This window comes from Accipiter gentilis, chromosome 2 (assembly GCF_929443795.1).
Source record: "Accipiter gentilis chromosome 2, bAccGen1.1, whole genome shotgun sequence".
Taxonomy (NCBI): Eukaryota; Metazoa; Chordata; class Aves; order Accipitriformes; family Accipitridae; genus Astur; species Astur gentilis.
Window position 1 is genome coordinate 45,286,208 of NC_064881.1, and position 26,419 is coordinate 45,312,626.

At 38.2% G+C, this 26,419-nt stretch overlaps 1 protein-coding gene across 2 annotated transcripts in view; it reads right to left on the reverse strand.

The window, feature by feature from the left end:
- The window catches only part of ADCY8 (adenylate cyclase 8), a 131,785-nt gene that overhangs the window by 76,077 nt on the left and 29,289 nt on the right, over positions 1-26,419 (reverse strand). For both annotated transcript variants that reach the window (XM_049827678.1, XM_049827670.1), the window contains exons 2-4: positions 24,509-24,658; positions 3,990-4,120; positions 1,148-1,259 (exon numbers count right to left, since the gene is read on the reverse strand). In XM_049827678.1, coding sequence (XP_049683635.1) covers positions 1,148-1,259; positions 3,990-4,120; positions 24,509-24,658 — 393 coding nt within the window. The remainder of the gene's footprint in view (positions 1-1,147; positions 1,260-3,989; positions 4,121-24,508; positions 24,659-26,419) is intronic.

Consider the following 26,419-nt stretch of genomic DNA (forward strand, 5'->3'; position numbering starts at 1 on the left):
TGTAGTTTATGGAATGATTAGAAAATATCATTAATGATAATGAAAGAAGAAAGCAGACATTCCTCCTATAAGCTTTCTAAAAGACAGAACTAAGGTAACTTCTTTCATCCTACTTGGTTTTTAATGTAGATCAGAGTTGCTGTGGTTTTTTTGTTTGCAAAACAAATACTGTAGATTGCATTTACCAGTTTGCCAGTGTCCAGGCAGTGGTTTATGGCATCATTCTATACATGAGAAAACACATTGCTATTTGAGATAAAAGTAGCTGACTCAAAAGAACTTTGAATAATTACAGAAGTCTTGCCATTCTTGGCTTTAATTTACAAGCTAGGAGACAACACCAAGGGCCTTACTGATACAACACGTGCACACATACCCCATACACCTGAACCAGAAATATGTAAAAATCAGTGCGGGGTGTAGATGCGTACAGTAGAGCAAGTCACTCTAGGCTCCCTTTATAGTAAATAGAGAGCATGGTCAATGATATTCAGAATGTAATTCCTGTTTTTCCATACTAGGTGCCTACATTTAGTTGGATAAGTTATAAGCTAAACTCCGTTAAAGTTCTTTATTGCCTGTGCTAGCAGCCTTATTATCCAGCTCAGATGTTAACACCTAAAGATAGTCACATGAAACAAAACTTTGACCAAAGAAACATAAAAAAGAAGAAGAAGAAAAAAGCAACCCTAGCAAAATTGAGCGTGTGTTCTGCTTATATTTGTGTGGTTTGTTTTTTTTCTAATCAGTACTAATGAAGTAGCAGCTAATTTGCTTAATGTAAAAAATTCCTCTATTGTGTTTAATTTCACTGTCAAGTTAGATAGACTCTAACCCAAAGATTGTAAAACCTGCTAGTAACTAAACATTGCAATGACTGTGATGCCTGATTATATGACCTTTTAAAGAATAAGTCTTTTAACTTAGTTCAGTTCTTAGAAGAAAAGTCAAAATAAAGCTATGGTCTTAAAAAAAAATTTCATTTCCAGCAAGGACCAGAACTATAAAACTTTCTTAGAAACTGTGGTATGTGATCTGCTTTCACACTGTTTTGGTCTAGCACTACAGAAGTATGAAGTTCTGATGACTATCTGAGCTTTCATTGGCTATCAGAGCTTGTCACTTGTGCAAACTATGTTTAACTCACATGTGCTAGTCGATCAAATCTGGCAAAGAGTTCATTCAGCATTCGGACCAACTCCTGGGCTGACAAAGTTGTAGAGAGGTTGGTGAATCCTTTAACATCTGCAAAAAGAATGCTAAAAAAAGAAGAGGTATTAATATTCCAGTCTATTTCCTTTGATAACCAAATGTCCTAAGTTATCTTCTAGTAATTTACTAGTGAAGGGTCATTTTAAAGTCATGCTACCTTTGCTCTAGACTTTTGGAGATTCTGGAGTACCGAATATAAATATTGAAGGGTCTAAAGAAATACTAGCAAGTATGAGAAAGTATTTTGCTAAAAATGTGTGTAATGCAATTCTGGATTTTCAAATAATTCAGGAAGATATAGTTAAGCCTTAATAAGCACAGTTGTCCCCATTTATCAGTGAGAAGACTGAGGCATAGAGCGCCCATAATATAGAGAGCTGTATAAACAGATAGGCTTGGCATCCAGCTGTGTGTTAGTATCTGGCAGTGTTCTTTGAGGGTGGGTTTATATAGAGCTGGTTTTTAGAGTGTGTTTGACTTCATCGATTTCAATTTTGTGTGTGATTTTCAGGCTTTACTTCTCTATGTTCCATACGAGACTCAAATCCTAAGACAACAGACAGATTCATGACAGTCTTGATATATACCAGGCTCAGGCCAGCTTTATTGCATCTAATTTTAGGGACTTGGCAGAAGTACCTGAGTTAAAGTATGAATCTTTATTTGGATAATTCCTTGTTCTTTCTGCTGACTTCACAGGGAGCCTGGTGTGATCGTACTTTAAATTTAGGTGCATCAAATTGGGTGCCTGATGTTATGGTAGGATCTTAGTCAACAAACTAGTTGCAAACAGAGCTCTAACCTATATTTCAGCAATCTGAATTTTCTAGCCATGCAACTTCAGTTGTTCATTATGCCTACAATGAGCACATGTGAATATAGAGAAACATACACATACAAAGTCTGTGGTGTGCAAGCTATCACCCAGACCAAAGCATGTAACAGCTCAGTACTTAGCAGCTGAAGAAAAGAAAGCATTGTCTCTTTTAAAAAGTAGTAATGTTCAAAAAGACACATATTATGCTGGCATAGACTGGAATTAACCCAAATGAACCTTTTTAGCACTTCAAAGTCAATGAATAACTTGTGTTACAATCTGAGTAGCTGATGGTCTTTCATCTGTGTTGAACAAGATCACAATTTGACAGTGTCTGAGAATCACTAATGTAACCAATAATAAATATAGTAATAATCAGGTGGACAATAAAATATGACTAATTATAATTCAATTAATCTTTAAATGTATGGACTGGTAAGGGTCTGGGTGGGGATTAAGCAAGGGGTTCACAAACTGGATAAGATTTTTACCAGTGAGAAGAACAAAATTAAAAGCTCAAGTACCAAACTACACAAAGAGGAATGAATACTAGTAATAGCTTAAATTGATAAAAATACAATTTTCAAACAACTAATTTCTAGTTTTCATTACCAAAAGAATAAAACAACTGTAACTGCATACTGATTTTACGGGTTCATATAGCATTGGTTTAGGTAGTGTTCAGTGCTCAACATTTAAGCAAAAATAAGGTGAAACCCAGTTTTGAAAAGTCCCTGGCAACATACATGGGAACCAACCAGTATCTGTGCTCTAAACCGCAGAGAATCTTCATTTTTAATCTCTTTCAAGCACGATTTATGTTTCAACTTTTTACCCCAACTACAACGCTTTTCCATTCAAATAGAAGGGCCATCTTCTCCCTGTTTTGATTCTTCTACAGCAACACTTTGAGAATGAAAAAGGGTAATGGAAGATATTTTAATTTAGTGCAATTCACCCTTTTGTAAAGGTCCTTGATACTTTCCACCAGATTTAACAAAATAATATGTCTGAGCTACTGAAAGGCCACAGAAGCAGCAAATAATCAATTTGCTCTTTTGCAAAAGTTCAAATTATGTCTATTGAACTTGTCCAGACAAAGTTATATTTGGGTTTCATCAAAAGACAAAGTTATATTTGGGTGTCATCAAAAGGCAAAGTACATGCTCTCCTAGCAAACCATCTCACATCATATCCAAGGATACTTATTTTTCACTTCCTTCAGTGATGGCGACTCAATCATTTGCCCTTGTGGATTTGGACAAACTTGTGGAAAATGCTACTGGCTTAGCTAATCGTTCTGATGGTTGGGAACCAAAATAAATTCAGAGGTTCTGTAACATCATGGAGTGGAAGCTGATCATTCTGGTGCAAATGTACAGTTAGGATTGCAGCTTATGAATAGCAGCTCATTGAATAGCAGCTCATAGGATAACTATCGCCTTCCCGCTAATTACAGGAGAGACAACATTTTGAGAGGGGAATTAAAAAGGGAACTGGAATTAGGAAAATGATAATAAGAATATTTGAATGAAATGGCTTCTAAACAGATATGCTGCATGACATGTCTACATCTTTGAGAACATCTTACAAGTCTTCATCTCATTTCTCAGCGTGTGGAGTCAACCAGAATGTTGTGGCAGGATATGTGTTCACATGCAGGCAGGGGTCCCCTGTCTGTGCAACCCTGACCACTTAATTAAAGTGAAAAAATACACAAATGGTTCAGACCCAGTGTTCAGTTCAAATGGGTCTTGCCATGGCAAAGGCATCGAAGGCATCTTGATGAGTAGGCACCAAAAAGAAGACACCAAAGTGTTATCTGCTCAGGGATTAAACAAGGGTACTCTAATTTTCTAATTTATAAATGAATAAAGCACCAGAGGGGAAACTCTCCAGCAAGAGACCCTGAGCAGTATCTGAGCAACCTTAAACATCGAAAAGAGTCTCCTCCACCCACCTGACATTCTCATAACGATGAATGTAGATCTTATGAAACTGGTGTTGCAAATGTTCATCTTCTACATTGGTCATATCATTTATCATTTCCAGGACTACAAACCGTGGTAAGACAGAAAGCACCAGCCGTTCCTAAAAGAAAGAGGAAACCAAAGTGTCAGTATCTGTCTGAATTAGTACTTTACAGGAAACTGTTTGAGCTCTGCCCTATTTAAAAAGCTGGATACCTGGCAATTTAAGATGTGACCCTCCCCTCTAAAAATTCTAGCTCAGACCATTTGTGATAATTCACATTACCAACCTGAGTCCAGAATATAGACACTTCTGTCTCCTTCCTTTCCTAGGCATTCTTCCCTCTAATGTTTTAACCTTCTTGTTGATTATTTAAAGATCCATCCTACTTATCACCTCCATTACAAGCTTCTCACTAAACATCACTTACAAACATATCAAGCACTGCATTTCAGGCAGTGGTAGCTTGATTAAAAGATATAGGCCAGAGGAATTTGAAAGTCCTTAGCAGCAAGTAGGACCAGCTTTTTTATTGTTGTTTATTTGTCAGAACTTACAGACTGTGTGTTTAGCATTCATAAACTGTACAATTAATAATAAAGCTGGAGAATAAATAAAGCAAAAAATATGCAGAGGAACCTGATTCCTCTTCACTTGGTGAAAAGGACAGCATTTACACAAAGCTTAGTCATATTGTCAGAGTTTAAAGACAGGGACAATATAAACTAATGCACACCAAAGAAATGTTTTATGGGAAAGATTTAGCCATAGGCTAGTTTGTATATTAATAGGGTTACAATGGTTAAAAGGAACTAAGTTTTAAAGTGACTTGGGAATCTCACAGTCTTCTCAACAGTCTGTGGCATTGAAGTGCTTACATCATTTTGACAAATGGGACCGGGTTTCAAAGTTCCTTGAAAACTCTATATGTAATCTCAGAAATAAGCATTTATATGTTTCAGTGAAGCAGGTTTCCAGGATGACTCATTTGGCTTGTGGCCCACTTCACCTCTTTTTTGAAGATCCCCCCAGGACAGACCGTGGGCTGAACTGTTCTGCTGACCCAGATCTGACCATTCTTTTTCCCAAAGACCTTGTACAACCTCCCTGCCCCATAATGCATTCACATCTGTTCACATCATACAGTAAGGGCTGTACAGTAGCAGCCACAAAAACGGTTAACGGAATATATAGCCTTCTCCCGCACCCAAACACATGTGGGAGTAGGGAGAATGGGTTGCTCTGCAGATGACAGCCTGCTCCTGGCCGTCTTTTAGGCCTTAAGGGAGCAGACAGGCTTTCACTGGTTCACTGTATGGACATTGATGGCAGAGTGCCTGTCGAGAAAGAAGAAATTAATTTATTGGGATGTTTGCATAGGGTGATGCTCGCATACAGTCTCAAATCTCCTAAAACGGACAGTTGGTTGCTGGTGGTGGTGGGAGTCTCCATTGCAAGGGTCCTCATGGCAGTCTCTTCAGCTAGGTCAGCAGAGACTCCTCACATGACTGTTCTGCTCAGTTCTTATAACCTGGCTGGCCTGTGATCCCATGTGACAACCCCAGTGCTACATAATTCATCACCATTGATATATTTTAACCACATATTAAGCACGTCTTAAATATCTAAACTACCTACAAAAGACTAGTTCGATAGACCATTTCTGCAAGGACAGTTTCTACTGATTATTTACAAATGCCTTATCTATACACAATTAAATAACTTCAGCAGCAGGAATCACCTAGAAAAGATCCTGGATGAGACATTCCACCAGAATATTAATTAACACACCGAAACATATAAATGGGACAAGACAAAGCAGGAGTTACATTTGGGAATTTCTAGAACTGCCCCAAAATTCCCAGTTCCTGTAAGAGTCCATCAATGTTTAATTGTGAAGGTTCAGTCAATATCCTGCTGTCAGGGTGGTTCCAAGTTAGTCCATTGTGTCCAACCAGTCTGTTATCTCATTTATACAGAGGACTAGCCAAGAAGCTGCTGGATCACACAGAGAACTGGCAATGTAAGTCTACTTTGTGAGCACGCATCCCCCACCTCTGGTGCTAGACCACAATTATGTAAATCATTTCTTTAGTTATACTTGTAATTCAAGTCCCTTAGCTCTTTTCATACATGTAGATGTGTTATGTAGTTCTGAGAAGGGCTGACTCTTCTGCTGACGTGCAATAGGTCCAGTCATGCTCTGCTTCTGGAGGAAGGTGCATGACCTCCCTGAGCCGGCATTTGCAAACTGTGCATCCAGGACTCAGGGCTAGCATGTCTCTTGACTGACTGATTTAGCTAGGAACAATGCAAATTAATTTAAATAAAGCCATTCAAACTGGCCCTCTCTACGAGGAAGGCTGGAGAACATGTTCAGCATTTCCAATGAGTTTTGTCTCTGTCTCAGGAGCACTCAGGAAGAGTAAATGTTTGAAACTAGTTGAAGTGCCATATAAATATATACATGCACATGTTTATTAAGAATTTATATTATTAATGTATATTAGTAGAGTATCAGTGTATATTAGTTTATTATTAGTGTCTATATACAGTACATCAGTGCATATTAGTGTACATATATGTATAGTATTATTGTATAAGTATGTGTATATATATACCCAAAGTGCTGTTTTCCAGACCCTGTCATAATATAACGACTAACCACATTTAAGTAGGGCCAGGCAAGCCCTCAAAAGATTATTGACTTCTTTCACAAAAGCCCTAGATCATGCCCTGAGAGATTTTGCAACTTCCCTGTTTCAGTGGCTCATCGGTTTGACAGCTTTGGCAGATTTTCCAAGTATCCCACCCAAATCTGTTTCTCTGCAAGTTAAGCTTTCTTTTTATCCTTTCAAAGTGGGTATGGATAATCATTGATTGCCACCACCTCGGTAACAATCCTTCTCTACTGAAATACTGTTATTGTGTCCTCTTGCCCTCAGTCTTTCTTTTCCAGATTAAACAGATTTGTCCAGTATTGGAATATATCACTCCAAATCACTCTGAGGCAAAGCTAGCAGGTTTTCACTGAACTGGCTCCAAATTATTAACCATCTTTTACTTTACAGGATTGCAAAGAGTGAAATTTTACTGAACTAAAGAAGAAAATGTCAGTTCTGTAAGCTACTTATCGCCAGATTTCAGATGACATTTGGGGGAATAGGATGGGTCTAGGAAAAACCAGATGTGAACTTCCAAATCAGGCACATACAGAGACTGTAAAGAGGTGGAAGACACCAATGAAGAAAGTCCTCCCAGGCAATGCCCACAGAGGAAATACAGTGTAGTATGAATTTATTCCTGTATTTTCAAAGCAGTTTAGTGATACTACTGTGGAGAAAGCACTTACATAGTACCAAGCCATATAGGGAATGGAAGTGGTTTCCAGACCAACTCTTCCCTTTCATACTTAGGAAAGGCAGATATTTCCATAAACCCTTTCTCCACCCCACTTGCAAGTTTGGGAATTGAGATCAGTGTTGAACCCAGACATGAAGTGGGAACAAAAAGATATCAGGAAATCAATTTCAGAAAAGAAAACGTTCAAAGGTTTCAAAATCCCTTTACTGAAAATATGCATACGGCATAAAATAAGTAATTTAAAATAATGTCATATAAAAATTTGATGAGAAAAAGCATGAGTCCTGGAAATAGCCTTAGAAGTTTTAAGATGTTCAGAAATTCTAATAGATTGCAGCTCTTTAGGGCTAAGTCTTAGTCAAGCTTTTAAACTGTAAGGAAACAACTGCTTCATCACCAGTGTTGTCAAGAAGTTCTTAACCAAGAAGGAGCTGCAAAATAGGACGTAAGATCAATTCCAGAGGAGTCCTGGTGCAGGACAGAGCCCATCTTATAAAATCTAATTACTAGTATGAAGCTAAGTTATCACAAATATCATAAATAGGTGTGTTTTGTTCATGACCATTTCTAGGCAGGCTCAATCCAAATCTTAACACTAATTTCTGATTATTTTTCTTTTTTTTTTTTTTTTTTTTTTATCAGCTAAGCCAGCCTGTTCTTGCTTTATGTCCTGTTCTAGCCAGTCAGGTGAAAAATTCATTCTTGCTATCACTTCTTGGCAATGGCTGTTTCCTTTGATTCCTATTGCCTTAACTTTGGCTGAAGATCCTAACTAACAGAGCGTTTGCATTTTGTATGCATATTTCTTACTTATTCCTTACATTAGGAGCAGTCTTTTCTTCTATTCATACCTCGGCTCTCAGACCTCAGAAGAGTTTTGGTCTCCTAAAGGACTGTATTGGTCACACTCAGGATAAATATGAGGATAAAAGGCAATTTTAGGTTGGTTTAGAAGAATATGATTAATTCTTGCACCAGCTGTAAGGAGGGAACCATCCCTACTGAGTACCATAGAGTGAATACAAATGAAAATACACTCCACAGAAAATGCAATGCTTCTCGGCATTGAAATCCTAAATCTTACAGAAGGGAAGTGTTTTGATTCTGAGGTTTCAGATTCTCCAATCGCCATAACAGTATCTCGGCATTTTAGTTCGGCACTGCTTAGCTTTTTTTCTGGCTGCAGTTGCTTACCCCCATGGTTGTTATAGCATGGTCCAGTGAGATGATATTTAAAGAGGAAGACTGGGCCACTTTTCACAAGTGCCAAGTACGTAGCACCCAGGGGTCCTGGCTTCGGTTCCCCCCTGTACTATCAGTTTTCTTGTGGAAGATTAAACGTGTTATATACACTTTCTCTTTTCTGCCAGAGGAATTGATGTTGAGGTGGTTGTGAGGCAACTTGATATTAGGAAGATGTTACATAAACTAATATTATCCAGGCTGTGGGATATGTCTCTTCCTGAGGGGAAAAAGTTGTTCAGAGAGAACAAGACAGAGCAAAGAGGGACAATAGGTGGAATGAGAGAGAAAGGCAGAACGATCATGAAAATTCTGGGTTTGATGCCAGCGGGATTAGATGCTGTGGATGAAATGTAGCCATACATGAAACATCTGAAAAAATGAAGGAACTCCTCCCCAGCATTCACAGGAGGCAACGTCTTTTCTAACTTACAACTTTCACAGTGAAGATCATGAAGAATTCCCACTCTGAGCAGTCTTAGTCAGCAGTTAGTAAACATTCCTCAGCTACGATGAAAACACATTGTGCATAAACACCTTCATTTGTCTAGATGGCAGCCCCAGCCGAGGTGAACTGTTCGTTTACTTAAGAAGGCAAAACACATGCTGCTCATAGCTTCTGCTGAAGTGGAGGTGTGTAACGCTCCACTCTGAGATGGCATCTTTCTCCTGGGCTCCTGCCTGCATAACGTACTAACACAGAAGTTGAGAGAAACGAGACTCTACTAATCTTTAATCCACCTGTTCTACAAACCTTTACTAAATCAAGGGCTGCATTCAGGAGGGAGACTAAAAAAAATGATGCAAGGCAGTGATCGCTGATATAAAGCAGGTAGTGAGCTATCATGCAGTGAGCTCATCCTTTATTCTGTTAAAAAGCCCCACTCAGACCTTCCGTTTCCCCATACAGGGTGGTACTAATTTTAGCACATCTGCATTGTCTTGATTTCCTTCCACCCTTCCCACCTGGGAATTCTGCTGTCTTCCACTCTTCTTCTGATACCTGGATGTGGTGCTTGTGATAGCAAGAAGAAAACCAGTCCCTCGGGAGGTCCTTTACACTCCTGCAGGTTTTCACAGGAATGTCTAGCCCTAAGGTAGCTCCACTCTCAAACAAATGTCCCATGGCATCTTAAAATGGCATGTTTGGGAAGAGTTGCTGATTGATATTCCAGGAAACAGAAATATTTTTGATATTTTGTGTCATTCAGCCTCCTATATCAGAAGGCACTTAGGCTATATATTGTTTTATTCCTTCACTATTAAGATACATTGCTCAATATGACCACGTAATAAATCCACCCTTTGAATAAATCAGATCAGTCTTTCAGGGAGCTGTATGATTAAAGTGTTCGGTGAGTTCCTGTGAAGATACTTTCACAATAGCACAAAATCTTTTCACTGCAAAAAGAAATATGTTATTTCCTAACTTATCGTTGTAGGAAGACAAATAGGAAAACAAATTCAAAAATAAAAGAAGATAGAAGAAAGCAAATAGAAATCCTGGTTATTATTGAACTGCTTATGAAATCTGTGATAAGGGAACATAAAAAAGGCCATTTTTTCATAGACATTTGGCTAAAATGGAGAATGTACTTTTTTCAAAACAGGAAAAGTTTACATTCCTTGTTTGCATTCACTTAAGAAGGTATCGAGCTCTAGAATGTTTATTTAGAATAAAATGTAGTTCACTTGGAACATGTTCACTAAGCCAAGAAAAATATCTCCAGCACATTTGATATCTTAACTTTCATGCTACTCATTAAGGTAAGTTAAAAGTTCTTGGCTGCACATAAGATCTGGCAATGACCCATAAAACAGAGGTTAATTAGTATGTCTCTGTGGCAGTCCTCTATTAATACTGTAGCATGTGAAGAGCTCTTGTCAGGATCACAGCTGAAAGTGCATATACAGCTCACGTCACTATTCTCTATTATGTATGTCATGTTATGGAGAAACACTACAAGAAAAATAACACATAACTGTGTATGTGTGCAAGTGTGTGTGTGTCTATATACATATTTTTTCAAGGCACTCCAGCCACCAGTCAATTCTCTGCTACTGAAACATTCAAAGGACAGGAAATTCTTCTGTGTACGGGCATCAGCTGTCCTTTGCTACTCCAAGCTGCTCTTACACCCCACCAGACCGACGGGGCGGTGGGGATGCTGAACCAGGGTCCTTCCACAAATTGGGCACTGAGAGATGGACTCTAGTGTGGATCATGTCCAGCCTTTCTTTTCCTACAGCTGATGCTAGCATTCTATGGACCAAGATGTGTCCCTCTTCACAGGCCTTTCACATCACTTTGCTTCAATCCAGCAGTTAAAAAAGATTTTCAGTTATCCAAGAATGAGTATCAAGTCACTGTCCTCTTCATATAAAGATCTTTGCCACATAACTCCCCTTTAAACTAGTTAAAGATTATTATTCCCATTTCACATATTTAGATACTGTGACACAGAAGAACAGCAAAAACGTGTGGAGGTCAGGTGCAAAAGAGCAGTAGGAAATCACACAGAAGAAAATTGCAATTTTTTTTATAGTCTTCTGTACCTTACTATTTGCATGATTAAAGAGCCCTCACATTTCTAGTCACTCTCTCCTGGAAGGCATTTTCAGGGAGGGAGGGAAAGACATGAGAAAAAAATAGCTTCTCTTTTTCAGAGAAAGGCCTAATAAAGAAGTGTCATGAACTCTAGGGCGAAGGAAACTACATTATCGAGCTTTGCTGAAAGCTTGCTAGTTGAGCAATTGGCTAAGTGGAGACAATTCAAAGGTGAGCAGCAGTAATGGTAAGTGGTTTGAAAAGGAACAGAGATATATTTGTTGGAGAGAAAAGACATAGGAGAAAGAAGACAGCAACAAAGGGATGTTATAAAATAGCTGGTGATCTATTCTTCTATTTACATGAATCAGCCCTAGTCTTTAAGATGGAGCAGTCAGACTTTAGAGGAAATAAATGAAGAAAGAACCTTTAACCCAAAGAATAACCAAGTAAAAGATAAAAGACCAGCAGAAATCCCTAAATGTAACAGACTAATGGTAGAATTCAGGTCTGGATTCAGACACCTGAATTTTGGTGACTACAATGTAGGTATGCCTAAGCTTCCATTTTATCCAGTGAATCTGGAGAAATACTCAACAGATCAGATGTAAATGACTACTTTGGTGTCACTACAGGTCTCTCTGGGCTCCATGGTCTGTATTGACTAGATCTCAGCTGACTGTAGCGGAAGCTCAGGGGTGTAAAGAGCACGTAGTCAACTAGTTTAGGAGGAGACTAAATATGGAGCTGACTCCTGCCTAATCTACTCCTTCAGGAAAGTTTAGGAACAGTGAAATAAATCCTGCAGTGATAAAGCAAATTAATTTCATGAGTCAAACATGTCTGTTTAAAGTCCCAAGACTACAACATTGATACTTTCTTTAACGCCTGCTTCTTGGTTCATGCACCTGCAATAGTCATTCTTTGTTGAACAGCTTCTCTGTGGTCCTCATGCACTGATCCCTTGTGTCCATTGTACTGAAATCAGGGGGTGTCAACAGTGCTTACAACTGCACAAATGCAGCTAGGCTCATTCATGAAAAAGTGGGACATGTCCCTGATGAATAAATAACAACCTTTGGAACAATTTTGGAGAAGGGTCAATGAACCAGTGCACAAGGTCTCAGTCTTGTGAATAAAAACTGAACTGGAGACCTTTCCACTGGTGCTGACCAAAGAAAACAAAATACCAACAAGCAAAAAACATCAAGAAGCACAGAACATGAGCAAGCAATGTGGGGTCTGCAGGAGGTTGCCAAGAGGAAGGTCAAACTCCCCAAGGTTTCCCTGCAGATCATGCGAGGTTATCACCCCTGCAGGGTCTGCTGTCTGCAGAAGCTCGCTGCACTGATGCCCCTCAGATGGTACATGGCAAATGACAAAATGCTGCCTATACTTCCCTGGGATTTTCCTTTGTTTCTCAACATCTTCATCAGGGTTGGCTTTGCCAAGGGATGAAAAGCCCCTCTTGAATGACTGTTCAACTCAGGTTTTGTCCTTCCTCCTCTACATGTACTTTCAGGTGGATGAACCTACATATATCTTGTGGGAGGAAGTCTTTGGATTAGGGAACAAGTTGCTTATGGCTGTTCTCAAGACACATCTGTCAAACTGGAGTGGACATACCCCAGAAATGTTTAACTCAACAGTGACTCTAGAGAAACTTCTCCACACTTTTCGCTTTGATTTTTAAGAATTATTTTGCCAGAACCATCAAGCTTGGCTTTAACAACATTTACAATTAATATCATAGAGGCTTTATTGTCTTAAGCACTGAACTTAATAGCATGAGAAAAGGTCTCATGAGAGCAGTGGTTTTAGCCTTTCAGGAGCACATAAGCTTTTGTTATGTTTAAGGGAAGTAGATAAGAATGGTATTGTTTTCTACCGAAAAACTGACAATGTTCAGAATAGATGTAATTATTGTAGATGCCACTCTGGAAAATGGGAATTAGCACCCCTCGTTATGATGAACAGGCCTAAAGAGAAATTTCTTGATTCTTTACTTAGTGAACAATGAACAGTCTATTTGCAGCTCTTCTTTCTTGTGCATTATCGAGACAATGGCAAGTAATTTAAAAATATGGAAGGACATGCAATGTATAATATGTTCAGACTTGTGGGGTTACGAGGTTGCCTGGTAGCTTTTACTACTTACTGCTGCAATACGAGCTATATCAACTTTCTTTTATTTAAATTCAGGCAGTTACCATTCCCACTCATCCCAGCCATGACTACATGTTCCATTTAGGCATCTGCTGTTCTCAAAGAGAAACAAGGCCAGATCAACAGGAGGTTTTGGAGTCTCCTTTTCTTTAGCCATAAGCTATGAAACATAGCTAGAGTCTCATCCAAACTGATAACCCAGTGTTTAGGACAGTTGTGACTTTTTATAACTGTGTCTAGTTGGTAACTGAGAAGTGTTGTAAAGTTTGTGGTAATGCAAGAAGGAAAAAAGCTTTTTCCACACACTTCTTGTAAGAAGGACATTTTATCCAATTGTTTCCTCAATACTATTGTCCAGAACAGCATGAGACGATATATGTAGCACATGCTGAAAGTACTGCAAGATACTGCTGGTCCTCTGCTTTGGTTGGCTGATGAATGGTTTGAAGATTGAAGTACCTGAAGCTACATTACAAAATCTTGGTAGGGCTTGATGGTTAACAATCCATTGCCAGGTAGCAAGGGAGGTGCCTTTCTCATCAGCCACTTGCCTATGTAAGAATATTGCAATCTTAATACTTGCTTGCCCTGTGCTCCCTGAGCTGTAGAAGGCCGATTCCAGGGCTGCCAGTTTGTATTTTCATGCCTTCCCAGTAACATTGTGGCTCCATAAACACCTAGCTGATCTTGTAGCATGCTGGGAAGTCGTGGAACAACCCTCCCTGTTGTTTTTTTTTGGTGTGGTACCTGTTACTGCTTCTGTGTATATCTTTGAAGTGAAAAATTTTACTCCTCCATAAAATACTTACAAAAATATTTATAAAATTATTTCTAAAAACAACGTGATTAAACATGAAACTAAGTGTAGCTGATGCTTACACCGTACAGCATGGATGCAACGAATCAGCTCACCGTAAGGCCACGTGAGCACCACCACTAACTTGTACAGGAGTGGGTGGGAGCACGTGTCTGGGGCAAAGAGACGCAGGGAGGAATTCTGTCCGTAATGAGTATGAGCAATGGTTAATAATTCCAGATCCTCTGGATCCTAACCCATGACTTCTTACCTCCTGAATGAAGAGCACATTAGACTTACATTCCATTGCGAAACCCAGCCATGTAACAAAGATGTGGTGGAAAGCAGGAGTTGTTACAAAAAAATTTGTATTACCACCCTGTGTTGCTGACAAGAACATTTATGCTTAGAGGTGATACTGTGCAGCCACACAGTAATCCATTAGACATATCTAATACATGGAAAGGCAAATTTTATAGTTTTGTAATTTTGTTTCTTCCAAATCTCATGGTGATTTTTTTTTAATTTATTCTTTATTAAACAATTGTAGAGAAGGAAAACATCCCGAAGAAAAAAAAACTGTATGGAAATAAGACATATATCGCAACAAAAAGCATTGTACTGTCTTCTAGTGTACTGGCTTCCATAAGTCTCAGTTAGTTTGGACAGGAAGGATGGAGTCATACCTTAAGAACAGGAGAAAGATAGACACACCTACTGGAGACTGATTCCATAATGGCATAATCTTAAGCTATTCCTTATTTTACTGGAATAGAAAATGAGAGCAAAACAGCTCCCTCAACTCAATTTTGCTCTAAAATATCAGAATGGTTCCATCTGACTTTAATGTCTGTGGTGCTATGCCCTGGTACACTTTCATTTCTCTAGGGCTGTTTTGACTCTTCTGCTGTTGAATCTTCATGTAATTGTTCCACACTGTTACTACTTTCTATTCATTTTGATGTTTCTTTTTCCTTTTTTTTTTTTTTTTACTTTTTTGCTGTTTCAGAAATTACTAGGCAATTTCAGCAAAATATACATTTCTCAACAGTACTAGTTATTACAGCTAATGACATGGAAAATTTCAGAAAGCAAGCTCACATACCATTTATTTTTCAGCTTTATATGACTAATTCACTGCAGAACAACAAGATGGAAAAGAGCTAGGCGGTCATCTGTTTTGGTCAAAACAAGGAATAAACCTTGTCAGAGACTTCCAAGACTCCAATACTAAGCAGCACAAGCTGGATAAAACTTCTCCTGGGAAGTTTCTATAGGTGGGAGTAATGGTCACCTTCTGAAAATCAAATCTCTTTTAATAGGCTTGTAGGTGGGTACTTAAAACCTGATCGTTTGAAAGAACCTCAGCCTATTCATAAATGTTAATCTAAAAAATTTATCTTACCTTAAATTACCTCAGCAACTGTATCAGTGACTTGACTCTGGCTAGCTCAGAATTGATGCATGGACCACAGAACCTCTCTATTAATTGCGAAGCTTGTAAAGACATTTTCAGAGTCCTCCTACAGTCATTTCAGGGTACTAAGGAAAGTTAGTATAAACTTTCCTTAGTACCCTGAAAGTTCTGATCCTGAATGAGAAAGAAAAATGACCTTAAAATGAGTAAGTATATTCAGAGCTCAGAAAGGTACTACCCTGATTAATTTGGAGCCTGGAGTTCTTTATTTAAGCAGAGGTGACTGTACTGCAGACCAGCTGGGAGAAGTGTCTCATCGCTGTGGGGGGCTGAAACTATTTCATTCCCCTTACTCATTTCACCTTTGTCCACTTTCCTGAGACAATCAGCAAGGGTCACTAGTCAGTGGCAGCTGTGATAATAGCTTTTTTTTTTTATTAGATACCTCTCTCTTTAGCAAGGAGCTGAGAATGCAGGAGGCACAGGCCACCAAAACCTGATCAACGAGCTATCAGTCCCATTCATTATCGACTAGCACAGCATTTGAACAGCCTTATTTAGAGATGGAAAAAAAAAACCCAACAAACCCCACACAGATTTTCAGAAAGTATTTTTATCACTACTGAATCCAAAAGCCATCTACTAGTGAGGGGAAGCAGAGGTTTCCTTCTCACCAATTTCTTCTAGGGAAAGCTCCCATGCCTGAAGTCCTGACACTCTTTGTGATTATTTTTCTTCTGTATCAATTGCAGTTCAGGGTCTGATTCCCACCTCTCTAGCATTGACTGTAAATCTCATTATTCTGTTTGAGTCCATGTGACGACTCCAGATTTGCAAGGAATGGGAGAGAAGGCAGAGGATGATTTTTATCTTGATTTAACCTTAGATTCCTACTTGAAAGCAAAATGTGGGGTTTATGCTCTGATGATAAGAAACAAATATCAGCAGCAAATGTGAAGGAACAACATCTAAAATCTGACATGTAAAATGTTGTGTTTTCTACTGCAAGTGGGTTAAGCAGATAGGGTGTTCTGAGACAAGAAGATGTAGAAAATGTAAATGCTGGTCCTCTGATGTGTTCCCTGGTACTTACAAAAGCATAAATGCATGTAAATATTGCTTCCTCCCACCCCAGTAAGAAGTCTGTCAATGGACTTAGGAAACAGGTCACCTACTGAATCACAGTATGGACATGGATTGTGAAGAACAATATACATTTTGCATATTCCTTTTCTTGTTGGATTAACCAGTATGTTATACTTTGAGTTTGATCCTCTAAGTAGCGAAGGAGCAATGCCGAGAACAAATTTCTACTAGGATCGTGGTTCTTTAGAGAAAAGCACCAAGATGAAAGTCTGGATAATTGTGAAACCTTTCTGAGCACCTTACATTTAACAGATTGTTTCCTATAAAGAAAAATAGCTGACTAAAATGTAATATCTAAGCAGAAGTTTACATAGAATTTTTAATTGTGAGGTTGTTGTTTGCCCTTTAAAATTAAAGCCTCAGTTATTGTAATTATGATTTTTATTAATGAAGCATTTTAAACTACTTTTACAATGAAAAAGGAAGGTCATGTGATCTCTAAAATTCAGACTACTCTTTTTTTAAACGAAATCTGAACTTTATCCTCATACCAATTTAAAGGGATTTTCATATTCTTAGCACCAATATAAAAAAAGATGACTTTATAGTGTTTAACCCTCTTAAAGTGTCCTTTCCAATCCCAGTCCAATCTGCTCTTTACTTTAGAGGTTGCAAAGTACTGATGGTTGATTAAAATCTAGATCTGTAAGAGCTTGATAAAACCTACACAACATGTAAGCTTCTTTAAACAAAACTAAACAAAACAAAAACCCAAAACCACCAGACTTCATCAATCTGAAGAAAGCCTCTTAAAGCTGTGGGAAATAGAGATTGTTGCAGAGGAAAGTGTGAAAAAAATCCTTTGAAAGTAGAGGTAGAAGGGAAACAAATTGTCGAACAGAACAGTTTTCTAATGGAAAAAGAGATTAAGACAGGATTACAGTTTTTCCACAGATAACAGGCAGGAGAGACTAAATATGCCAACAGCAGACTGCTCTGAAGACTAAGGGGTGTCTTCTCCTTCTACAGCCCTCGTACCCACACTGGAAAAATAGAATGTGTGTTCATACCCAGAAACCAAAACAACCCTCTTCTCACCTGCACAACTGGTTCTTTAGGGTGCTTGAGATCAAATCTTTGATGGAAATTGAAAGAAATAATATCCAAACTGTTTTAACTTTCAAAATGAGCTTTAATTGAATTTGTGGAATCCTCTATGAGAAACAGATTAGCTGGAAAGTAGGTGTCCAGTAAACCAGTGGGCAGGACTTGCAGGGAGGAAATGTCTGCTAAGGTGTTCTCATAGAGGACTCTTCTCATTAGACCATTTAATGAAGAACAGGTTTTTCTTCTTGTTCCCCACTAATCTGACCAAACCCATCATTATGTTTGCAGATGCCTGTCTTCATCCCATCAGGATGCAAAGTATCCCCAGAAGCCCAGTGGGTCGGGCATGATGCCAGCCTGGACCTTCTCACCTGAGCACTCCTTGCAAGACTAAAGCCAGACAGTGATTGTTCCCCACCAACTCTCTTAGTTGCTCCTTCTTCTAGCCTTCACCTCCATTTCCTCTGCCAGCAAGACACCCGAGAAAATATTCATAAGGCTTAGGAAAGACATTGAGAAAGAGTTTTATTTCCATATGAAAGGACTTTCTCTTGGTGGAATTTGAGATGGTGCCTGCAGAGAAAGGGGTCTGCTTGCTAAAGACTCTGTTGGAGTGGCATGTAAATAATACAGCTAAAGAGACTAATGCGTTGTGGCTTTAGTACCTTCTGGCACTAGGTAACTCCACTGAAACTGCACAAATGTAGGGCTACAGTAAAATAATTTCTTTTATTTGGCTTCTCAGGGTTTAAAAACTGGAGGATTTCTTTCTGATTGGAGTTTAGTCCCTCCCAACAGCTTAGCAGAGCAGTGGCAGTGCAGCTTTGCTGGTGAGCTCTGCACACCAGGGAGGGAGTTTTCTTTTCATGAATGATGCAGAACCTGCTAAAGTGAGAAGAACAAACACCTCACCGGAGAATGAATATAAGCATCGCACAGATCTGGACTGATTTCAGCTGTCATCTCAAACAACCGCAGAGAAGTTCCTTCTGTTATAAGATACCATCAGGAGCTCTAAATCTACCAGAAATAATGCAAATAAAAAGTTTGAGAGAGGCTTTATGTTATTTTTTTTGAACTCTAGTCTAATCCACAGGTTATTCATGTTAGTAGGATACAGTCGAACAACTTTGCTTAGCTTGAAAGCAGCTTCACATCCATATTTCCCTATTGCTTTCTCTCTCCTTCATTAGTCTCATTGGTCTGTGGAGGTCTTGGATGGAGAGTCGAAGTGTGGCCATGACACAGAAGTTTCTTAATTATGAGTAAAATGACTTTTCTCTGAATAGCAGTCCTACAAGACTGTGATCTTATTACAAGATAAGAGATAAGTGCTGGAGTGATTTTTAAAGCCATTTAGCTACTTAACTTCTGTGATATTCCCTTCCTGGTCATTTAAAGCCTCCATGTCCAGCTTCAGTCATAGGAAATTTCATAAGTCAAATATTAACCTCCTTGCACAATCATTGTTTTCAGATATGTGTAACTTGGTATATGTATGTGTGGTGGAGGAAGAGGCAGAGTGACAGTCATCTGAGAGACTCTTTATAATTAAATGGTAGTATTTGATGGTTTAAAATGTTAGACAATTTTCAAGTAAAGATGAGTTGCTGGAGAAAGAGCAGGTAAGGACACCAGAGATATATTATAAATTCAATTCTTCATAAAGTCATCATTTCAATATGTGTCTGGATTTATTACGTCATTCATTTAAAACTCAGGGATTTTGTATGATGAGAAACAGAAATGAAAATGAAATTTAAGGCAGGTTCCTGCTCTTCATTAAGGCAATTTCACAGCATTTTCACAATGAAGGAAATTACATAGTCATTGTTTTTGAAAGTTTTGCAGTAGCTAATTAAGAAAGTGAGTTATACTTTCTATTTTCATTGCCCAGATATGATAAAAGCAGAATTACCTGCTGTGTCCTTACAATAAAATCAAGGTAAAAAGGAAGACAGTGTTTCTGAAGTGGTTATTAACAAAGTACAGCACTGGGTGTCAACCTTTATGAAACACATAGAAATCAAATAAATATATTGACTCGAAATTTCAGACAGGTAGCAGAAAATGATGATATTGTTGGAATGAAATGGACATAAGGAAACTGAAAACCTCATGTGTGTTGTTTATTCATAATTATAAGGTGTCGAAAACAAAACTGGAGGACATTTTATGGCTGCCATTTTTGGTTGGTTGATATAGCTACATATCTTAAGCACATGCAGCTAACTACATTTCATTAGAAAATATTTAAATTAATGATTTGATCAATAACTGGTAAACTGAGACTATTTTTACAACACATTATTTTGTCTGTGTTACCTTCTCTAACTTGCTTCTCTGATATTTCTATCTTTCAACGATACAGTTTTTTCTGGTTCTCATCAGCTGTGGAGTCTCACTTAACTAAGCCAAGCTGTGAAATGTTTTAGATCTTCACCAAAATCCTAATTTTGTAATGAAAATTGGGAAAGAAGTAGACACAGATGTTCCCTCACTTTCACAGAGTGCTGGGATTTCCAAATGGTGTCACACAGATAATGCCGTACTGTTAAGTACATAAACATCATTAGCAATGACTGCTGGAGTAATTTGCCTTTATATCCACAGTACTGTTGACTTTATTAATAGAGTAATTAGAGTTAGAAAATTCATTGTAATTGAAAATGCTAATATGTACTTGTTAACAACCCCAGGTGCTTAAAAATAAAAAAAAATAATAATAATAAAAAATCAAGTCCTTGATGAATTAGTCACTTTTGAAAATACAACTAAAACTCCTAACTTTCTGAAGTACTTCTGAAAATTTTACTCAAAAGTCCTGTTGAAAGTAAATAGCGATGGGACAGGAAGGATGGAAAAATATGTAGGAGCTTAATTGGAAACACAGAAACTGGAAATTAAGTCATTTAAAAGCTTTGAAAAATTTTGGCCAGGCTCCTTAAAGTTTTTTGCATCATGTAGGTCTGCACTTCACCCTCTTCCTTCCTGTGCAGCAAATGAATGAATTGTAACTAGCATAAAAGCTGAACTTGCACCTGAGGATATTTTCTGTGGGCAATGAACCAAAGGAGCTAATTCAGATTTACAGAGACTATACATGGCACACAGACATTTCTACAAAGCAAAATGGCTTTGACTGTCAAAATGGAAAACCTCAAAACAGTACTGAAATAGGGCAAGGAATCCTTAAACCCTGAAAACCCCAGAAAAGGAAGAGACTTCTGGAAAAAAACGACACCTGGAAAACAAACTATCACATCTAACTGTGCAAATTTCACCTCAGAGCAGCACAAACAACAAAAAAGAGTTTTTTGCCCCAGTGGGATTTTGGTAGTTTCACCTTCTATTTTCAACACACTTTACAAAAAAGTATGATGGCAAATGAATGCAAGTTCACTGAAAAAAATTCAGCTCGTCTATATGAAATTTATCAGGAAATACAGAATCTTCTCTTGCTTTTCATGAAAATACAGAAGCTGATACTTTAGAAACCTTATATTTGCATTCCATAAAACCTGCAAATACTCATTAGGGGATTCTTAAAAATCTCTGAAACCTAAATAGATCCTTACTTATCAGTATTATTGTTTCCTTGTACAACTCCACATATCTGATGGTACCTCTCACTTGTCTCTGAAACATAGATTATAAAATGTTTGGCTCACAGTTGGGTGACTTTCCATGACTGGCTCTTTTAGGCATTACACAATAGTGAATAATGATAGCAATAGCATTTATAGTTATTAGAATGATGGATGATTAGAGATGACAAATCTAAGGGATACTGAGAAATTGGAAGAGTCATTTTGAGAGTGCAGAAACTTGATTTCTTAGTTTTAACAATGCACGGTAAGGAACTGAAGTATATCTGAAGCATTTATATAACCATTATAATTATAAAAAATTTGACTTTTATTCTGCAATTACTTATGAAAGAGCATACCATTCCTTGTTGCATTTTTTTAACTCATGTTGTTTTTTCTTACTTTAATTTTACTGGGTTTCTGATTTAAACAAAGTAAGGACAAAACCAGACCCTGTAGGACCTACTTGTCAAGCTGTCATACTTCATATGACGTGTCATATGTATGACATATCAATACAATTACCCATTGTAATTATCTATTATTTTCAGTTTAAGAAGTAGAATCCATGTGGGGTGGAAACAAACCTTGAGCGATTCTAATTATGTCACCCATTGCTATAAAAAGTAGCAGTACCACCACTGAAAACCACAAAAATCTTGACCCTGCTGTAAGAAACCTTAAGTTTGAACCGTTTATGAGAAGTGAGGAGAAATAAATCAGAGAGGAATACAATTTGGAATGCTTGGAATTATTATCTGGAAGAATTACACAAATAATTATTCCTCTATTTTCTCTGCACATTTTTAGCTCCTCAGACATATTTTTAGAAATTTTCAGAAGCCACATCACAATTATTGGCCTGCTCATGATTCCCCCGCCCCCTTCATATATCAGAGCTATTTTCTGGAAAGTCATAGAATTAATTTATTAAACTTCATTAGGATTAAATCCTTACTTTTTAAAATATGATATGCATCAACAGGTAATATGATTTTTACATTTGTGTGAACTACAGATCCCCTGTAATAAGAAATATATGTCTCCAAGATAGGAAAATGCTATCAGTTGTTGAATTACTTCCTGTGGATACTTATCAAGTGAACATGAACAAGTTGCTCAAGAAAAGCAGTCACCTAAAATGTGACATTGCCAGTCTTTTTAAAGAAGTTATATTTAGAAATTGCTTAAATGAGCCACTCCTTCAGAAGCAAAGGGAAAGAACAGAAGACTGAGGTAAACAGGCTCTCCATTCCTCAAGACATTCCCGTATTGAAATATTTTGTCATTGTTGTTGTCGCAAATACAAATGAAAAGCTGAACAGTATATTACATGTATTATATATATATATTTATAGGTGTGCATAATAACACGGTTTCAAAGTTCCAACAAAATTAACAGGAAATATTGAAAAATATTTTGTTCCTAAATTTTGGGTTAGCTTATTATTACATTGGGTTTTAGATAAGATCTTTCATTCGGTGTCCTGATGTCTGTATTTTTCTCTTGTGGGCATTTTCGTTGGCCCAAATACATTTTCCCTTATGCATTTCCAGTCATATGATGCCTATGACACACTACTTTCTGTTTGGTTTAGGTGAGTCTCAAGTGCAGTGAGGTAACTCTCCAGGAAGTTCTGCCTTCAGGGGACAGCACAGTCCTGAAGACTTGCAAGGCACTGGGCCAAGACAAAATGCGCAGTTCAACATTGACTGATTAAAAACAAATACTTCAGATCCAACCTCTACTTTCCCCCTCACCAAAAAAACCCACCCACAACCAATTTGATTTTTTTAACCCCACCCAAATGGAAACAATCTCTCTTCATTTTCCTAATAGGAAATAAAATTTCAGCAAAATTGAATTTCTCAAAAAGAATGTTGTCTTTGTAGAAATTTCATTTTCCATGAGAAAATAAAATAATTCTGATGGAAAATCTTCAGAATCATCTTGAACAGGGGAATTTTTTGATAATATTTTGTGAAGATTTTTACAATGAACTCTACAAAACAAAAATCAAAGTAAAGCTTACAAAATATTAGTTAATAAAAGATTAGACAAGAAGAAAAATGCAACCCCCCCCCCCCAACCTCACAATAAAGAAAAAGCCATAAAAATGTGGTCCTACACTCAAAATGAGAACAGAGCATCCTAGATAGCAACCCTCAAAGCCTCTTCAGTCAGCAGTGGCTGGAGAGATGTTCTCGCATAGGTAACTTGCATTACTCAGCACAGTTATGCATTCATACTGAGTCATTAGTCAGTAAAGCCTAGAATATGACTTCTTCCTAGATCTCTGTAAAAGAGCATGACTTTCAAGAAGTAAATGAAATAAAATTGAGAAGTAATATATGTATCTATACAACCGGACAAAATGAATGGCTAAGATCATTTTAGAATGAAATAGCAGTGTAACATATATATATATAGGCAGGTTGTATTTTGATCTTAATGCAGATTTTTAAGCAGCAGGTGAACCTTCTGATCTTTCAGTGTGAATGCAAAATATGTATAGCATGCTACATCTCATTTCTGCTCTCTTGGTACAAAATAATAAGCAGCAAACTTCTTTTTATTCAATGCCTCTTATTCTGGGTTGGAAAAGATGATTAAGAATAACCATACCTGCTTGGATCAAAAGTTCATGTAACCCAGTATGGTATTGCACACAGTGGCCAAAGGGAAATTTTTAGGGAATACTTTAAGAACAGAGAAAGCATATGGTAATACTTCTCTGCAGCAACCTCCCAGCTCCAAAAATTCATCTGTGAGGCAGAGGTGATGTTTTAGTATTTTCTTTGCCTAGATAGAGTTCACTGCCATGAACTTGCTTAGTTTTCTCCTGACTGATACAAATTTTAGTATGCACAACACTCCAAAACATGAAGTTCCCCAGCTTAACCCCTCTTGTGTGGAAAACCATTTTTAAACACCTGCCATTTGCTGTTTCATTTGATGGCCTCTTCTTGTATGGGAAGGAACAATGAACAGCCATTCTCTATTCATCCCGTTTCCCAGCGAAAATCTTTAAGAAGTATCAGATCAATACACACCAGCAAAATAACAGCATGAAACTGACTTAACCTGCACAAATCAGGTGGCATCACATTGGAGTCAGCAAGGCTGCAAAAGCCCATTCTTGTCCAATTATCAATTCCAGTTAACACAAAAATAGGACTGTTTCTCCAATACCTGTCGCTGATTTTCTGTCTCTAGTCTCAGTCTGGCTTCTACACATCTTCTGGTCTCCAGGAAGGCTTGACGTTGTGCTCTGTCTGATAGGTAGCTAATGAAGATTCCTGCAGTGTTCATACACATAAATAACACTGCCTGAGCCGCTATCTGCAATGAACAACAAATAGGATTTGATTAGACAGAAGAAGCAAAAATATCTGTTTAAAAAGAGAAAGAGAGAGAGAATGACGGCTCTGCATTCATGTAGGCTGTAAAAACAATGGTTAGGAAAGTTTGCATAAAAGAATCTCTTGGATCTTAATTAGAGGCATCAAACGTGTAAAATGTTCTCTGCCTTGAGGAGGAAATATGCAGGTTTTGAGGGCATTAAACTCTAGCTGAACCAAAAACAATGTTTCTAAGAACTGACTCACAGGGTTTTAGTCAGGAATGATTACAAACATAATTAACAATTTGTTTTTGCCCTGCCTCTTCTGTAAAAGCAGCTTGTGATTTGTTTCGTGGCTTAGTTGGAGAAGAAAGCCATATTAAGGAAAACAAAGAGTGTCAGTTAGCTAAGAATTAATATCAGTATTAATAGTTATTCTGTTATTATTGACCAAATTAAATAAATTCATTTTCAGCTGATGCCAAAGCTAAGCTTGCACAATCTGAATGCTGAACCATTCAACAGGGGAAGCTGAAAGGATAACCAAATTCTTTCATAGCCTGTGCCTGTGTACATAGACCTTTTCTCCACTGGGGCCTACGTAAGAGCTGCACTCTTTTTCCTTGTAGAAGGTGCGTCACAGCTTCTTGCTTTGCAATATGAATTTAATAGAGCCAAATGGGAGGGGATCCTTGAACAGTGTAAATTTCAGCGGCTTCTTTGTCTTTCATTGATACCTCTTTGTGCTCTGTATGTTTGTAAGGCAGGGCACATCAACACCATTGAAGTGAGGATTGTTTGGGAAACTGTGTAAGAAACTTATAATATTTGCATGCACCAGAGACGGAACACTGACCTGCAGTTTCAGCACCTTTACCCAATACCTCATCCTTGTTATAGGTTGGGAATTCATGTGAACTCCTCTCATTTTCCACTTGATCCCACCTTTTTTTTTTTAACTTGTAAGAGGGTCAAGAGTGAAAAACAAATCCAGAAATCGTTAATAGTCCTCAAATGCATCACATAGGGCTGAACTGCTCTGACTGCTACCTTAGCCAGAGAAGCCCTCGGGGCAGAGTGAACCAGCTGAAAATCTGCAAACCGCAGCTCCCCATCTTCCTTCCAAGCTCCAGTTACAGCCACTGTGCCGGTGAGGTCCCACTGAGGGCACCCTGACTTGTGGGATCACACCTCTCTCCCAGTAGGAGACCAGCCCTGGAGCAGGAGCGGGCTACATTACCCTGTGGCCTCATCACCCACCCCGCAAAGCCACCCAGGCTCCAACAGCTCTGGACCATAATGCTATGGGTGGTACCTACAGGATCGTAACAACATCAGAACAGCCGCGCCAGGACAGATCAAGCGTTCATCATTGAGGATCCTGTCTCTAATAGCAGACAACAGGGCGTGCCCAGGTAGGAGCACAAGGATAAAACAGTAGGTACAATACAAGAATAAAGGAAGGAATCGGTGGTGTTTTGTCAAAACAGTCTTGAACACTCCAGCAATCTGTGGTTGCGCAACAATGCAGGCTAAAGCTTGCATTTTTGTGGTATTATCTGATAATCAGTCTCCCTAAAATCAAAGTGTTGCTTGTCCTAACAGCAAAGAGAAAACATTTAGCAAAACTCCCTAATCTCATTGTGATGCTGAGCCTTGGATCTGCAGGTCTCACTCCTCACATTCACGTGGGTTTGAAGGTGAAATCTGATATCTAACCAAATGCATCTGGCAGAAACCTCAGCTTTATATATTCCCGT